General features: G+C 38.3%; 1 protein-coding gene across 24 annotated transcripts in view; it reads right to left on the bottom strand.

Moving 5' to 3' along the window:
- Nucleotides 1–17508, bottom strand: part of ADGRL3 (adhesion G protein-coupled receptor L3) — a 472380-nt gene that overhangs the window by 78037 nt on the left and 376835 nt on the right. For 23 of the 24 annotated variants that reach the window (XM_040966525.1, XM_040966524.1, XM_040966523.1 and 20 more), the window contains 2 exons: nt 8273–8482; nt 4990–5210 (listed from right to left, as the gene is read on the bottom strand). In XM_040966525.1, the coding sequence (XP_040822459.1) occupies nt 4990–5210; nt 8273–8482 (431 nt within the window). The remainder of the gene's footprint in view (nt 1–4989; nt 5211–8272; nt 8483–17508) is intronic. The other variant, XM_040966539.1, reaches the window with a different exon arrangement.

Genomic DNA, 17508 nt, shown 5'->3' with positions numbered 1-17508 from the left:
TGCTCTTGAACTAGTGAAGTAGGCAGACAAGCCTCAGGTTCAATACATGATTTATAACAATTTGCAGATCATAAAGTCTGATTTCAATTATTTTTATGAGCGTGGTTATTTTTCTAGTACTCTAGGGTGTTCTGATAGGACAGAAACGATCATGTTTGAACCCACAGCTTTCAGGAACCCCTCATCAATTTTCCAGGCCAGACTTCATGGTTGAGATTGCTTGCTGGGTCTGACTTTTCTCTGTGCCCCGCTGTCCTGAAACCTGTTTAACCTTGCCAATCCGCCATGATGGTAACACTGCTTTTTCAGTTACAAATGTAAGATTTTAAGTAAAATACCACAGACTAATGCATATTTTTTCTTGAAATAAAAATTAACGGTTCAAAATGCTTGCATGTTTCACAATATTGTAGTACTGACTGTTTCAAAGAACTGGTTAGTTACATCTTATAAAACCAAAATATTAACCACTGAATTTCCAAACTGGTCCCATTTGGATTGTTGGTCAGCCAATGCTAGGCTTGCGGTAATTATATCTGACAGTGCCATACTGTATATTTTCACTGAATGTGCAGTGTATAACAATATGAAGAACAAGATCCAACACTATAGCAGAACAGAAATGGAAATAAGAGCTCGACAGTAACAGTGCAATTTAGAGCTACAGTCTCCTGGTCGAGTTATTTTAAAAAATAAAAAGATTATCAATCTCTTAAATGGATTTTTAAATGTCGGATTATAATGATTCAATGTTATTCTAGACACATTCTTGAGTGCAATGTCAGCACAGATAAGATTTCATTAAACAAATATCTGAAAATAATGACTTTCTTACAGACATAGGAAATTGATGGCAAACCAAGCAACTTCTCAAAATCAAATTATGCATGCTTTGTGTGTATGTGTTTTGTACATAATAATACGTTCAACAGTCCTGATAACACTTCATAGAAAAACATGATTCATCAGGCAGATGGAACATAATAGTTACTTCTATCTATCAAAATAGCATTTATGTAACTCACAAAAACAATTTTATCTCTAATTTTATCCTTTACCATCGATAAGTCTCCACTTGTTAGCAGTGTAAGCTATCATTACTATTATTAAAGGTTTCAGAAACGCAAGTTCATTTTCAGAATAATAAAACCAATGCACTGAGAGAATAGTCAATGGAGAAATGTCTGTTATTGCGATTACTGCACACATGGAACTGCTTTGATGCTAGATATACTGAAGCTGGTAAAACTGAGGGGTACAAAACACCAAGAATCATAAAATTTCAAAAATAATTGAAAACATCCATCCCGTAAGATACAGAAACATATCTTGAGTATTAGTCTAGCAAATCGAGCTTCCCGCTAAGATAGACCATCAGAGGTACTGAGAATCACTCAAGTAATTACAGTCCTGCCATTCAGAGCAGACCTGGGCTAAGATCTCAGGACCAAGCCCTAGCCTAGCTGTTGAAGGAATTTGTAGAGCGAAGCAGTTAACAGGAGGACTCTCTGTCTCTTTCTCCAACAAATAATTAAAAAAAATTTTTTTTTAGAAATTGCAAAAAGTAGTTTACATTATTTCTCTGAATTATGGTTAATTGCCAATTATTTATAACTTTGAAGGAAAGTGATGTATTACAAATAAATATGACATTAGTAAACTAATGAGCAGCAGGAATCTGGCCTGTTGGGTCAGATGCCTGTGCCCATATCAGAACAACTGGGTTTGAATCCTGGCTCTGGACTCAGAATCCAGCTTCCAACTAGTGCAAAATATGGGGGATGGTACTATTGTTTCAAGGAATTGGGTGCTTATCAGTTAGGAGACCTGAATTGAATTTCTGCCTCCTAACTAGTGCAGACATTTGAGGAATAAACCATTAGATATGGAAGTATACTCTTTGTCTCTCTCTCTCCTTCCTTCTCCCCTGTCTCTCAAATAAATAAAAATGAAAACAACATAGCAGAGTTCGGTGTTGAGCAGGAAGTAGAAGTGCCATATGAGAAGAAATACACTCAATAAAGAATGGAAATTGGAATGACAACAAATTCGGTATTAAGGACCAGGGTTTGTAGTTCTACATGCAAAGATGACCCAAGTTAAGATTCACTGCTTGTCTTTTTTCTTTGAGAAGATGCCTTGGAAGCACCATCCATTCATTTCAGTTTTTCAAACATAAAATGCTGAGTTAATAATGGTCCCCTTTTCAGTATCTGCTACTGAGAGGAATTAAACGGGCTGTCGGGGAGTTAGGTCAGGTCCCTGCTGGAATGAGAAAAGCACCAGAGTTCCTTCACAAGGGAACAAAATGTTTGTTTCTCTCCAGAAACTGTTTCTAACAAGATACAATTAATGATCTCAATTTCTACTGAGCTTCTGCTTTTATCATAATAGCAAGATGACATTCCCAGTTCTACCTTCTGATAGTTTTTGTTTTATCTTGAGCAGTCCTGACAGGATTACAATTCCCTCCCTCTGTCAGGCATTTGCTCCCTGACCTCTGATTGACTGGCAAATGTTTTTTATGTTCCACCCCAAACTATACCTAAAAGACGCTTGCTGGGATGATGCTTCAGGCACTCCTGTCTCAGCCCCCTGCCAAGTGCTTGCAGGAGGCTGCCCAATAAATCCTGCCTTGCTCACTGTCCGTTTCCACGTGGAAGTTCTTCGGCATGAGACAAGTTAAACACATTTTCCATGTGTTCTGAAGGTCTCATTGTAGACAATCCATTTAATGTGTTCAAATGAGAGACTGAAACATGTTAAGCCACCTGTGAGAATCGTGATGGCTTTTTCCTTACTCCTTTCTCTCCCTGTTCAAGTTGTCCTTCCTTCTTCCCTACCCGCAAATTTCTTTTTCTCTTTGTGTTGGGGAGAATCATAATTGCAAAACTACTGCTAAGGCTTGTTTTAACTCAGTACCTGGGAAATAAATTAGCCTGTATTCCCACACAGTAATAACGTCAGTAATGAGGGCTTCTAGTCAAGGTGCAGGAAATTAAAGCAATGACAGCCAAGGCTTTAACAAAGTCACAAGACACGACACACTTTTGATTCTAAAAAAAATTTCTACTATCCAGAAAATGACATCTGTCTCAAAAGAAATGACTAAAACATGAAGCAAACATGCCAGTTGTCATAGGAAAGTTTGCAAATCCAGTAGGAGAAAATAATCACCTTAACAAAAAGAATAAATCAGAAACTTAGAGAAAAACTAACCTGCTTGCAGAGAGTGTGTCAGCTAGTACTAGGTCACAAATACATACATCACTGCACTTCATGTCTGAGTGGGAAAGTACATGGACACTAAAATGTTCAATCCTGGACCAACCCTGTGACAGACAAGGCAGAACCGCTTGCTGAGGTCCTGGCATCCCACACAGGCATCCAGGAGAGTTCTGCTGCTCCACGTCTGAGCCAGTGCCCTGTTAATGCCCTGGGAGTGCAGCAGAGGTTGGCCTGGAGACCTGGAGGAAGTTCCTGGCTCCTAGTTTTGGAGCTTGAAGCCATTCAAGGTGTAAACCAATGTACAGGTCTCTCCTTCTCTCTGCTTTTCAAATAAATAAAAATAAATCTTCTCAAAAATGTAAAATGCTGTGATCCAGGGAAAATGATTGCTAACGGCTTTCTTTTGGAAACATTGTCAAACCTGAAAGCAGTGGAAAGTGCTATGAACAAACGATATTCAAATGAAGTAATACTTCATTAATGTTATGGTGTATGAATGAGATCAATAAATGTGGTATTTAGAAATCAAAAAGATCTATGAGCAGTCCAAAGCTTTGGTCCTAAGATGTGTTTGGGGCAACTGCAGGTCGCCACTATTTTTTGTTAATCCTAGTCTTTCCTATAGTTGTCACTGGGATCCTCCAGGGGAGCTCCTATTTGACTGTAATTCACAAAGGGTAGATACAAAAATAATTAGGAGTTACATTTAAACACACGGCTGTGAAGAGCCTGTTGCTGCACCCAAAGGGAAAAGCTCAACAGAAACTGATGGTCATCCTTTAACACTGCTGCTCAAGTCCAATGACATATGCCAATGAAACTGTGCCCCAGCAGCTCTGGTGTCGCCTCCTGTCGTTCCTCCTTATGAATCCTTCCTTCTGGGAAACAAGCCACTCTCTCGCTAGCATGTTCAGGCTGTGGAGTGCCGATGAACAGTCTGGAAATTTGGCTTATTATCTTCTGTGCAAAGTGTTACCTAACCCCATCTGAGTCTTCGCTGCTGCTTGGAAATCTTGCCATTAATGTCTAATTGGCTCCTGAACACATTTTCCACAGTGCTCATTTCACAGTTCTTCAATCTGCAGTCCTCTTGACGCGACCTCGCCTGCTCACTCAACAGAACTCAGCCTCTTTCACTTGACGGAAAAGTTCTGCTGCAAAATATACTTTCCCTGTTCTTTCCTTCACAATTCAAAAAGAAACAGTCGTTTAGGTTTTTGATTTTTTAAAAATCCTAGCGTATTGGAAATACACCTGATTTGTTTAATCAAACTTCTGTCACTATCTTTGTAAGGCCAAAGTAATTTCTTTACCTGGTCCTTGGTTTTCAAATTCATGAAATTAATGTCCTGGAATCAGTAAATTCTGAGGACACTATTAAATCGATGTTTTCCTAAGCCATGTTTTTTTCTATCTGCATTGGACCTGTTTCATCCATGCTCTGTATGAGCAATACAAATCAAATGTAAGATATTTTTCCTCTATGTTCCAGAAAATTGATTCTTCTCACCAAAGACTTGCTTGTGATTTCATCTTTTAAAGTGATCCCCCAATAGGATTATATGTTAGGATTCTTAGAATGTATTATTTTCCATAAAACAAACGGCTTAACTACGGTTTGAATTATAACTATTGTTTTTCCTAGTGCATTCGTTTATTGCTGTGAGGTAGTAATATAAAAACTTCAGTTTTCAAAAAAAAATTAAAAGCTCAAAGCTTTTATTACAACTAGACTTATAAAGCAAGCAAGCGGCAACTCACACTTTATCTGTTCCATAGCTCCTGTAGTCCACGGCCGCCGACACAGCCACAATGAGAGCAGGCATTCCATAGCCAACCAGATAAAAGTATTTCCGACGTGAATGTTCGCTCTCAAAAACCTCCACCAGCATGATGTAGAGTTGCACACCTTCCAGAAACATCCAGGTGAAGGCAGCCAAGAAGAAGAAGTGTAAGAGGGCAGCGAACACAGCACAGGCGATCTAGGACAGGAGACAAAGGGCTGGGTCAGTACCTGCCACCTGTGCCAAGACTGCAGCGATCAAACATGTCTGCCAAACAATACACCTGACAAGATTCTACAACAACTAAGATCAATTAAATGGAAGTTGGAAAACTGCGTTGAACAATCCTAACAGCTGATGGATGCCTAACAGCAATGGCATTACAGAAGGGAAAGCTAAATGAGTCAGAAAAACTCTACTAAGACTCAGTGTATACTGATTACTGACAGTAGTCTAAAGACTTTTAACTAGATCTTGGAAATTTTTCTTGTGGCCATGGTAGCATCTGCACTAACATTCTAACTTTTTAAATAATGGATGATAAACATTGAAATCAAAGAAAGTAAACACACTTAAATCACATCATCAATTGCAGCCTTCTGTAGTGAGATATTACTGCTAACTAATTATTTCTTCCCCACCTTGTTTCAGAGAATTCAAGTTTATACTGGGAAGTTTAGGCTGATCAGATGCTAAGCACCATACGTGTTGTATTTCTCTGGTAATTTTGTAATTTTCCTAAATGTTAGGAAACACAAAACTGGCATTCAGTGTTAATTTCTGTACATTGTCTAAGTTCTATGAGTTTCAGCTGACTGCCTTTTAATTTCCTAGGATGACATCTGTTGCTGAAACTCCTTGTGATTCTTCTTGCTTGTCAGGATGTCTTGGCTAAAATTGTTAGTGTTGCCAGAAAAGGTCAGTAAACTTACAGAAATGGTAAGAGTAGTATGATTCTCTGGTGAGTGTGAGCTCTAAGAAACCAGGCAAAGGGCAGGTCAGTTTCACTGGGAAAGAAATCCGACGGTTATCCACACTCAGGCGTCTAGAAGAGGACACCTGAGCACCACAAAGGGTGTGGATGCGTCTGAATGCCACTTTCATTTACCTTCCTTGTCAGAAATCAGCTTTGTGCAATATGTGAGATCAGGAATATCAGGAAATAAAAATAAGAATATGGTTCTAAATGAAATCACATAGGATCTGAATTGCAAGTTAACGAGAGAATAAAATAGTATCTTTTTGAGAACTACACAATTTTCCATTTGTTGCTTTTCCGAGTTAGAACATCAACTATTAATTTTTGCTATCACAGCCTTTACATTTTTGGTGAAAAGAAGTGCATACTTTGATTGCTTATTCAGATTATGTATTTATAAGGAAAGCTGTCATACTAGTATATGGTAACCAATTAAAATATAATCACCATAATTGTATCCTCTGCAGCCATAAATCATGAATGTGCAATCACAAATATGAATCCAACTGCATTTTTATTATAAACTATTTCATATATATGGACACATGCACACATACCAGAAAACAGTGTGGAGTGAATGACTTACTTGTGCTCAGAATTCTTTGATAAAAAAACAAAAGTTCTCATTTTCTTACAGTTTTAAACATGAGAATAAATGTGCATAAATCTTAAGTAAACACAAAAGGCCTGATAAAAATATAGGTGTGTATAAAATGTGTCCAATTCATTAAATACGGTCTACAGTTCATATAAGGGTACTTCCAGAAGTTCAAGGAAGATGGAATAAGAAAGTTCAATTTCAGTGCAAACACAGTTTATCCATTTTACACATTTGCATGAACTTTCATGAAATTCCTTGTACACAAATTTCTCAAAATATTTTTGCAACAAAATAAACTTATCTTTCAATTCCATTTCTACAAACTTATTGAAGACTTTCATTATTTCCTGCTTTTTTTAATAGTTGTCTAGTACTGTTCCAGTTTTTTTCTATCATTTTTTCCCCTTCCTCTGTACATCCCACTCTCAAAATAATTAAATGTAAGTAGTAGTGAAGAATGAAGTTACAAATTTAAGAAGTGAACAGAAAACAAGCAAATAGCAATGTATCGAATAAAATCTTGTGGAGGTAATGGATCAGAAAAATGAATGACCTGTAGTTTACACTATTTTCCAAATCAGAACAATTAAAAAATTCATTTCATCCATTCATATGTTAACACCAACTGTTTAAGAAGGTATAGACTAAGCTCTCAAAAATTAATAATCACATCTGTTAGAAGAGATATGCCTTCATTTCATAAATGATATTACTAAATGTCCCAAAATATTTAGTTTTATGATTTAAAAATAAAAAAAAAACAACAGTAGAAATGGGCAGTTTGTCCTAAAAAACAGGGAATCTGAAGAAATGCATATCGCTTTCTTTGCTGTTGGGAATGGAAAATAGTTTACCACTTTGGAAACTGTTTTGGCAGTTTCTTACAAACGAAACATATTGTTCCTGTGCAGCCCATTTATTACGCAAGTGGGTATTTACTATAGCAAGGACTACCTTTAATGGCACAAAAGTCTACATCCTCATTTATAGCAGCTCTGCTCATAATTACCAAAAGACGCCCGTAGTAGGTAAACGGAGAGACATCATGGAGCTTCCGATAGTGCTCAGTGCTCAAAAGAAACAAACCGTCAGGTCACAACAAAGATACAGAGGGAAAGATGCATATTACTTAAGTGAATTTTTAAAAAGACACCTCAGAGACAATAAAAAATGAAGATCAGTGGTTGCTAGAGTTGGAGGATTTTCAGCACAGTGAAAATATACTGTGTGATAAAGAATGAATAAAAGACATTTCACACTTGTCTACACTCCCAGGATGCACAACACAAAGAATGAGCTATGATGTGAACTATGAACTTTGGAGATAATGACATGCCTGTTTAGGCTCATCAATTGTCTCAAATATATCATTCTGATAGGCGCTATTGACAATGGAGCAGGTATGCCTACATAGCGGCAAAGGTTACACTGCAAATCAAAAAACTGCTCTAAAAACACATTTCTAAAAAAGTTTAACATTTAATGCATACTTCATGCATAATATTCACTGCTTTTTTATGACAACAGGGCACAGGACCCAGACAACTGAGTCAGATCTGAAAAAACATATCTCAGACAGCCTGAAGAAAGGATGCAGCCAAGCATGAATATTCTAATATTAGCAGTAGTGGACTCTGCTGGCAGACACATTCTTCATACGCATAAATGTAGGTTGCTTACTGGTTGGTCAGTTCGGTTGATTCCAATTAGGAAGAGCAGCTCTGCTACAAAGAGGCTGATGCAGAGGTTCTTGTGGATGGTATTACGATCACTCTGGAGCCCGCGGAAAAAGCAAAACGTGAAGATGCAAATCAGGAGACAAACAAGGGACAGCAAAATTCCAACCCACGTGATCACATCCAGAAGAAGATCATGAACGGCGTCACTGTGCTGCAAACACAACAGAGAAACCGTGAGTTGCATCCACACATAGCAAAGCTTCGTAAGGGCCTACCCTCAGGCAGCATGAATTTAATAACATACTAAATTTGCCCCACACCAAAAAATGAATAAACTATGTGTGTTTAACCTGTGTGAGATCTGAGTCAGTCAGTGGAAATTCAGAGTTGTAAACAACGTTGGATATAAACATTGAAACAGATCAACTTAATTCCGGTGAAACACATCAAGAAAAACAAATTCTAACAGGTATCACACCAACTTTTTAGGCTAATTTTCACACAACTTCTTCTGGGGGAATATTCACCTTAAAATATTGAGTTGTATGCTTAACTATTCTCTTGACTAATTTTTGAATCTTCCAGGGATTCTGAAAATACAAATGCAATGCCTTTGTCCTGGAAGCTCCTACATAAAAGGACTTTTTTTAAAATAAAGATTCCCACTTAAATCTAATGAGCAGCCACATATGTGTACCACTGATTTAATGCGAAGAGCTAAAGGAATGTGGATTTATATTCATTGATTTATGTTCATTTTGAATGGCTTAAGGAGATCAGAAAGCTTGCTCCTTGAAGAGTTTCAAATTAATAGAGCCTGTTACACATAGATGAAAAAATAAGTATTCACAATTATTATATTCAACAACAGCATAAAACACATTAGCAGAGCTAAGAACTATGAAAAAGCTAAACACTTGAACTTCATGAAACCACATTTTGGGCTCTGTTAAAATAGGCCGATGGGCACCACATTTGACAGGTTCTAGGGTATACCCATTATTGTATTTCTATTCTTGTTCTAAGATTCAAATCTCTGTCCTCCATCCAAAATAGCTTTTCCGAGGCTTTCAGTGCACCAAGATGTCAGAGTTGAGAATTTATACATGATCGTAACTTCCTCCAAATAATCAAACTTCTATCAATAGGGAAATGAGTAAGCAAATGCAGATCAATGTATTCAATGAGATTCTACAAAATAGTGGAAAAGCAGTGTACTAGATATATATTTACAAAAAGTTATGTTTCACAAATAACTCTGATTTGTTTGAAAAGCAAGCAACAAAAGGATATACAAATCAAGGATTGATATTTATGGATAAAATGCAAGTAGCAAAAAGTACAGTACATTCATGGACAAATTATAAGTGGACAGTTAACAATGACATTTCTGGCTGATGCCTCTTCCAACTCTTTGGATAATATATTGGTTTTTGCTGCAGGATGAAAGTGCCTATGTTTTTGCTGTCTCCCCCACAAATGTAGTTCATTTTAAAAATAAACATTCAGCTTTCCTATTTTTATGTTTTCTTCATGTTTCCCACTCTCACAGATTATTGTGACTGTGAGTATTCTTAGAAGAAAATCACCACGTCATAACCTGAGTCCTTAACACTTTTCCTGTTGCCAGGTAGAACTTCGCTGTGGTCATCAGATGAAGCCCTGTTCTGGGGCACCACCGGAGGAGCTGTGTTGATGGTTTCCTGCATAACTCTCAGAAGGAGCTTGAATCACAAAAGCAAACCACACGACACTTGGTTTGAAATGCTTGGTTCTCCAGAGGCCATCACAAGCACAGTGCTGGGTCTCGCATAGCTCAAATTGCTTTTCCTATTTGAGAGTGGAAAGCGGTTAGTGCTGGCTGGTTCCCTCGGTAGACAGCATTTGCTCCCTTCTCGGACTCCAGGGAGAGATGCTGTGATTGTGTGTCCAGCTCAGCAGTCTTCGGTAATGGGAAAAATGGCAAGTACAATGCCTCCTCAAATGTATCCTCAAGACATAAGCCAGTCTTTAAAGAAAAAAGAAGGAACGGAAGAACTCCTGCCTCCGCCTGGGTAACTGCATTACTAGAGATGTTTTTTACTTTACTGAGTGTTCAAAAGCCCCATCCAGAGATACTGAGATAAAGATACCTGGTTTCAAAATGCCAGGAGCAAAAATACACAGCACTCAAACACCGAACAGACAAGCCCAGCGATGAGTTCATCTTTAAGATACGAATGTTCAGCTTGGAAAACACCAGTACCGACTGTGGCTGCCATAAAGGGCCAGAAGCATCCATCTAATAGTACTCCAAATCTTACCAGTAAGATAACAGAAAAACCAATGATCATGAAATGCTAATGAAAGACCTAAGTTAGTATGTTGCCCTAACAGAACTTCAGGAAGCCAGTACATGGAAAAAAACAGACTCTCCTTAGAGTCAATTCAGGGCATCACAGTGGCTCAACAGGCTGATCCTCCGTCTGCAGTACTGGCATCTCATATACTGCTCTATGTCCTATCAAGCTCTCTGCTTATATTCTGAGAAAACAGTAGAAGTCCTTGGACCCCTGGAAGACCCAGATGAATCTCTTCGCTTCTGGTTCCTGGTTCCTGGGTCCAGGATTCAGATGAGTTTAGCTCTGGCTATTGAGGCCATTTGAGGAGTGGGCCAGCAGATGGAGGATCTCTCTCTGTCTCCCCTTTTCTCTATAAATCTGCCTTTCAAATAAAAAAAAAAATAAACATATCTTAAACAGCAGGCTAATATAAAATAATTTTTTAAAAGTTGGTCAGTTCACTAAAAGTCCGAACAGCTGTGACAATGTGAGCATTCTGAAGTTCGCTCTCAAGATGCTGCTGTTCACGTACACGAACTCAACCACCTGTAACCCAAACTCTATCACTGTGCATCTCGAGGACACAGATGCTACAACTATGCTTGGTTTAATAAAGTGCCCACTAAACGTCTGGTTTTGAATGATTCTATTTCCATTCTTAGATCAAATGCCTTACAGCTGATCTCTCTGGCCTCCTTATAGTTTTACCATCCAATCTCCTTACTAAGGTTCCAAATAATCCATGTTCAAAACTGAGCTCTTTTCCACCTTTTAAAGATATATTTATTTTTATTATAAAGCCAGATGTACAGAGAGGAGAAGAGATAGAGAGGAAGATCTTCCGTCCGATGATTTACTCCCCAAGTGATTGCAACGGCCGGTACTGCGCCGATCTGAAGCCAGGAGCCAGGAGCTTCTTTCCAGGTCTCCCACACAGGTGCAGGGTCCCAAGGCTTTGGGTCATCCTTGACTACTTTCCCAGGCCACAGGCAGGGAGTTGGATGGGAAGTGGAGCTGCCAGCATGAGAACCGGCGCCCATAAGGGATCCTGGTGCGTTCAAGGTGAGGACTTTAACCTCTAGGCCACGCAGCCGGACCCAAAGCTGAGCTCTTAAAACTACCCTTTTCCATTCTCTTCCCCATATATGCTCTTATCTTTCCTTTTCCCCAGCTCAGTAAAGAGATACTCTATTCTTTGAAATGTATTAGTCAAAAATGTAGAGGTCCTATTGATTCCTTTATTCCCTCTATACATTCCATTTAATCCACCAGGACTCTTCCAGATCATACTTTCTAAATCTCACATGTTATCACGCCAACTGCACCAAATTGGTAAAGCTATCGGAATTTTTTGGAAGTAGCTTCCTAGTGGATCTCCTAACTTGATTCCTTACCCTCCTTTCCTGTGTATTTGGCAGACAGAGCAAGTCTTTTAAAATAAAAGTCAGACAATATCACTTCTTTCATTATAGACTCTATCTAAAAGGAAATATAAAATCCAGAGACGTTACAATCATCCACAGGGTCTCATCAAACCTGTACCCGTTGGCCTGGCTTCCTAACACGTCAGGGAGAGCCTAGTCCCAGGGTTTTTGCATTTAGTGTACCCTTGGCTGAACTGCTCTTACAAAACAAACAACACACAAACAAACAAACAAACACTGCCACCCTTCAGTCCTTCAAATGTCTCCTTTGCCCAAAGAATATCCCTATCCAAAGTTCTTACAAATATCTTTCCTTCATTTTGACTCAAAGGCTTTTACTCCTATTTATTTGCTTGTTTGTTGTTCGTTTATTCATTTCTCGTTAGGACTAATACAAGCTACATATTTCCTCCCACTAGAAAGTAAGTATTGCAAAGAATGTTGGGAAGATTTAGGTTTTAAAAATGCAAGCTTCAAGGATTTTAGCTTCTTCACAGAGCTTGAATCGACATGAGAGTTAAAATCTCAGAGGGACATGGCAGCAGGATTCACTGGAAGATGGCTCAGGGAGGCCCATAATTACTGACTTGAAAACAAATTTTTATACAAGTTGTATTTCTTTTTGAGCTTTCCATGTCTCAGTTCATTGGGAAAAGCCAAATGTTTTCTAAAGCCAAAGTTTCTGAATCTTCTTTTATTTTGATTTGACCCAATCTGCCCTATGGTGTCACTATGAGTAGCTCAAAAGTACCCAAATACCACATGAGTGGGGAACAGGGAAAAGGATTTAGACAATGATGTCTTGAGAAATTTACTCCATCCATGCAAAATATCCGAGATGCTAATATGGACATTTGATGAGGCTAAGGCTATGTGCATAAACTAGGAACATGTGACTTTCGGTTTATGATATAAAAAAGAACAAGCTATGAAATTTCAATCTTATTATTAAAAAATAAGTTAGCAGAAAAGATAGATTTCAACGCACTCATTTTAATTACATAAATGTTGCCAGATGAGACATAAAACCACCTGAATTCATTTTGAACCCCTCTAGACCATTTTTCCTTCTTTAAAAGAGCAATTTTAGAGCTGTGTGTTCCAGACACTGCTTGAACAATCACCCTATAATAATTATTAACTGCAGGCCAATAATTATCAAGAGCTTCTTTTACTCTCCGCATAATAATATATTATTTTAATGTTCAGTTGGATTTGTTAAAGTACAATAATATGATTTTTGAATTGCCTTTTAAACTTATCTTGTTGTGAAATATCTGTAACAGAACTAATACAAATTTCACTTTAATGCAAATACATGGGCACCTGCGCTATTATCAGCATATCAAATGGGCATAAAATGTTAGCTTAAATTGCGCTTCTCGCTGAAGTCAGTAGGATTCAGAGAAGCCTATTGGGCTGATAAATGTGGCATAAACTTTTAGAAAAAAGTTTCTGGCATTGTTCAAACCTGGTGAACCAGGTCACCAGACACGAAGGTTGTATCATATGCCCCTGGAAAGGAAAGTGCTCAAATATCCAAAGATACAGGAACTGCCAATGCAGAGCAAGATGAAAGGCACAGTGCTGTAACTCAAGTCAGCAGTACCACGTGATGGCACTTCTCATTTTCTTTAATTGTAAATCAACCCAAATTACCTAGCAATCACTGATTTTCAAATTTGTAGCAAAAGAAAGCATTTTTCAGGTTTTTGCCAATGAAAGATAAACACCCCCAAGTGACAGCACAAGGTTAACCAATTTTTGGTCTCGGCAAAACTTCTTCAGGAAAATCTTTTCTTTTGGAAACATAATATGGTACACTCTAAGATATTTGAGTTTTTCTTGTTCAAATTGCTGTTTTCATGTTTATTGAAATACATTTGAGTATCAACCAGTATCAAGGAGTGTGAAGAGGAAATATTAGAAAATGTGAAAACAAAGTGCCTTAAAATAGCTGAGAGTTCATTCAACTCAGATTCAGGCAGCAAAAAGCTGGATTACACTTGAGTAAATTGAAAGCAATGAGTGACCAACTGGAAATTTTTAAAGGAAAATAATAAAAAAAAAACTTGTAGCAAGGGAAAAATAGAAAACTTTAGGGGGTTTCTAAGGGAGGGTTGGCAGCAGGAAATGCAGCTGCCTAGACAAAAAATGACCCCCTCCCTGCTGGATGACCCCCTCCCTGCTGGATGAGACCCTCCCTGCTGGATGAGACCCTCCCTGCTGGATGACTCCCTCCCTGCTGGATGACTCCCTCTGCAAACTGGCATGGGGTCATCATGGTTTCTCCTTCCCTACACTAGGTCATTCACTGTGGCATCACTCCGGGAAATCTGATCTAACTACGGAGTTGAAGTGGTTTGCATCCAGCATTCTTCTTGGCTTGTGGATTATCTGTTGCATTTTGTATGCAGATCTTGCCAATTTTTTTGAAAAAATATTAATTTATTTTTGTTGAAAAGTCAGGTAATGCAGAGAGAAAGAGAGGAAGATATTTTGTCCACTGATTTGCTCCCCAACTAGCCCGAAACAGCCAGACCTGAGTCGATCTGAAAAGAGGAGCTTCTTAGGGGTCTCCCATGTGGGTGCAGGATGCCTATGCTTTGGTCCATCCTCAGCTGCTTTCCCAGAATACAAACAGGGCGCTGGATGGGAAGCGAGGCCACTTGAATTAGAACAGGAACCCATATGGCGCTGATGAGGCGAGGACTTCAGCCGCCTGACTACCACACCAGACCCAGACCTCACCACTTTAATTTCCACATTGCAATTCCTTTTCTAATAGCTCAGCATTAAAGCTACTGGCAACACTGAAAAATAACTTTGGAAGACCCAGAAGAGGCTCTGAGTTCCTGGCTTCGGATCGGTTTATCATCCTCTTTGTCTCTCTTCCTCTCTGTAAACCTAACTTTCCAACAAAAATTTAAATCCTTTTAAATTTTTTTAAAACGATGAATATATGCACAAGACAAGATTGGGGGCGCGCAAGGAGGGGAAATGGGAAGAAAGCATTTCTGGTAAATGAACATGGACAAAACATGGGAGAGAATTGAGGATGCTCTCATGCAGACGGAGTCAACCAGGCCAATCTCTGAACACTGATGGAAACTTTTATCTTACTGTGAAAGACACCAACACTCTACTGAAAATAATAGTGATCCCTGAACCAGCTTGGATAAATGCAAACAACAGATAGGCATTATTGTTTCATTTCCTTGATTGTAACATGCACTAAAGTACTCACTTCTCACTGACAGAATGCAGCAAAACTCTTCCAAGGTTTAACAAACTGGGAAACTTGATAGGCAGTATGCTGGTCAGTCTCTTTCATAATGTGGATCTGATTTTGTCAAATGTCACACATGATCATGATGTGTACAATGTACAAGTGATGTGTTGGATCACAGTAAGACAGTGATGTTCCCTCTGTCATTTAGGTACTTTGATTTACAAAACAGAATTGCAAATAATCGTCTTAATGCCTTTGGAGGTCTTAATGAAACTGCGGCAGAAATTAAAGACTCAGCATCTTGTTCAAATAGACTCTAGTGCACCTTATCTGCATATTTGATAGTGTAAATATAAATTTTGAAAAGTTCCATTCAGCCTAAAAAGTCCTTACAGAATGAATGAGTTTAAACTACTGAGTATTTTGCTCCCTCTACACAATTAGGGTAAGAGGCAAGGGATTTGCTTACCCGCAATATTGTTCAGTTTCTTTGGGGAAACTGCAGCAACACTTTATATTTACTTCAACTTTCTAGCAATGGAAGGACTTAGAAATGGACAGACTCCTGACATATGTAACTGTCAAGATGACTGCCATCCTTTAAAAAGGATGCTAAATACTAGTACCTGTACAACTATATGCTCAAAATATAGTGCAAAACCCATATAACTTACTAGGTAGGACACTACGATGAGTTACTCCTCACTAAGGTATTGAAGATTTCTCTGCATATACCCCCTGAAACTGTTCTGCGCCTCAACTGATGACATATGCCTTGTCAGAGTTATAAATCAGTTCAGACTAACCTAAAATTCTCCAAGTTCAGTAAAAATAATACTTCAATACTATTAACTGCTAAATATAAAAATGAAAATACACACAAGACAGTTGAATAGTACCCTATAGCCATTTTAAGGTATATAGCAGCTGGATGTGTATAAACTAAAATTGAAATGTCAATGAAGTAGTCACATGATGTGGATAAGAACTTGCATTTTCTAACACATTGGTCACTCAGTACCATGCCAACTAACTCCATAGTGTTGTAAATTGTTGTGGACGTTATGTTGTGGCTTTTCACTGGACGGGATGATATTCTGCCAGCTCTGCTTTCAGACCAGAGATGATCTCCCTAAGAAACTGTTGAATTTATCTGGACAATGAGATGCTGGACTCTATGCACAGTACATGCTTGCAATGAAAGAGTCATGACTGGATTTGAACTGTAATACTTCAACTAGGTGAAGGAACCCACCATAGGGGGAAGGGCATGGAGAGGGGTTGGGTTAACCTCAGAGCCTTTAAAATTGTGTCATTAAATGAAATGAAATTTAAAAAAGAAGAAGAAGCCTGGAGGACCCAAAATAAATCTACTCTGCCACTTAAAAAAAATATATATATATATATAGTGCAAAACCAATATCACTATCTCTAATTTTTAGACACACAACAGATTAGGCAATGTAGAAGATTATAGTAGAACTGAATTTTGTGACATTTCTCCAAATTGTGCGACGTGTCTGAAGAAGGGTAAGGAACCTGTAACAAGATTATCTGATTCTGCTGGCCTTGCTTGAAACTCTGCATTTAAGGACGAAGACTCACACAGTGAACAAAAGGCTCATTTTTGAAATGTAAATCTTTTCAACACAAGTCACCAGAAATGGTGGTCCTATTGAACAAAAACTTCTCATTTCGTTGCTAAACCTGTATCTTCTTTACAATACAACTTTGATTTCAAATGGTAAAATTATTTGCTTTAAAACTGTTTTCCTACGTCGTATTTGAACTATGTTAGCATCCAATGTGCCTGGAAGCATTTACAATTGATGGGGCATGAAGATATTGAAATGAACTCCCAGATTCAGAGGACATGACTGATGTATGGCTGATTTACCAACACAAGCCTGCAGAACCATGGGGAACAAGCAATCTTGGAGATCAGGAAACGAATTGCCAAGTTTAAGAAGCTATTATAAAAACATATTAGGTGGAATCCTCGGAAGTCATGCTCAAACATTCTTGTCAGGAGATAGTTTGCTTGTTTTCACCCTAGACTAGACCTACACAAAGAACCAACGGGATTAATTAAAAGAAGCATAACTACAAGTCTCAATGCCTCTCACAACTACGCTCAGGTTTACTTCTAGAAAGAAAGCAAGGGTAACGAAGCAAACAGAGATAGTATAGTCACTCCATGAGGCAGTATCTCTTTAATTACTAAATAATTTACTTCTATTTCAAAAAATTCTTACGCTTA

The sequence above is a fragment of the Ochotona curzoniae genome, unplaced genomic scaffold (genome assembly GCF_017591425.1).
Source record: "Ochotona curzoniae isolate NIBS_2020 unplaced genomic scaffold, NIBS_Ocur_1.0 scaffold_4506, whole genome shotgun sequence".
In the NCBI taxonomy this organism is placed as follows: Eukaryota; Metazoa; Chordata; class Mammalia; order Lagomorpha; family Ochotonidae; genus Ochotona; species Ochotona curzoniae.
The sequence above is the reverse complement of the archived record's forward strand: the minus strand, read 5'-3'. Positions and strand labels throughout refer to the sequence as shown.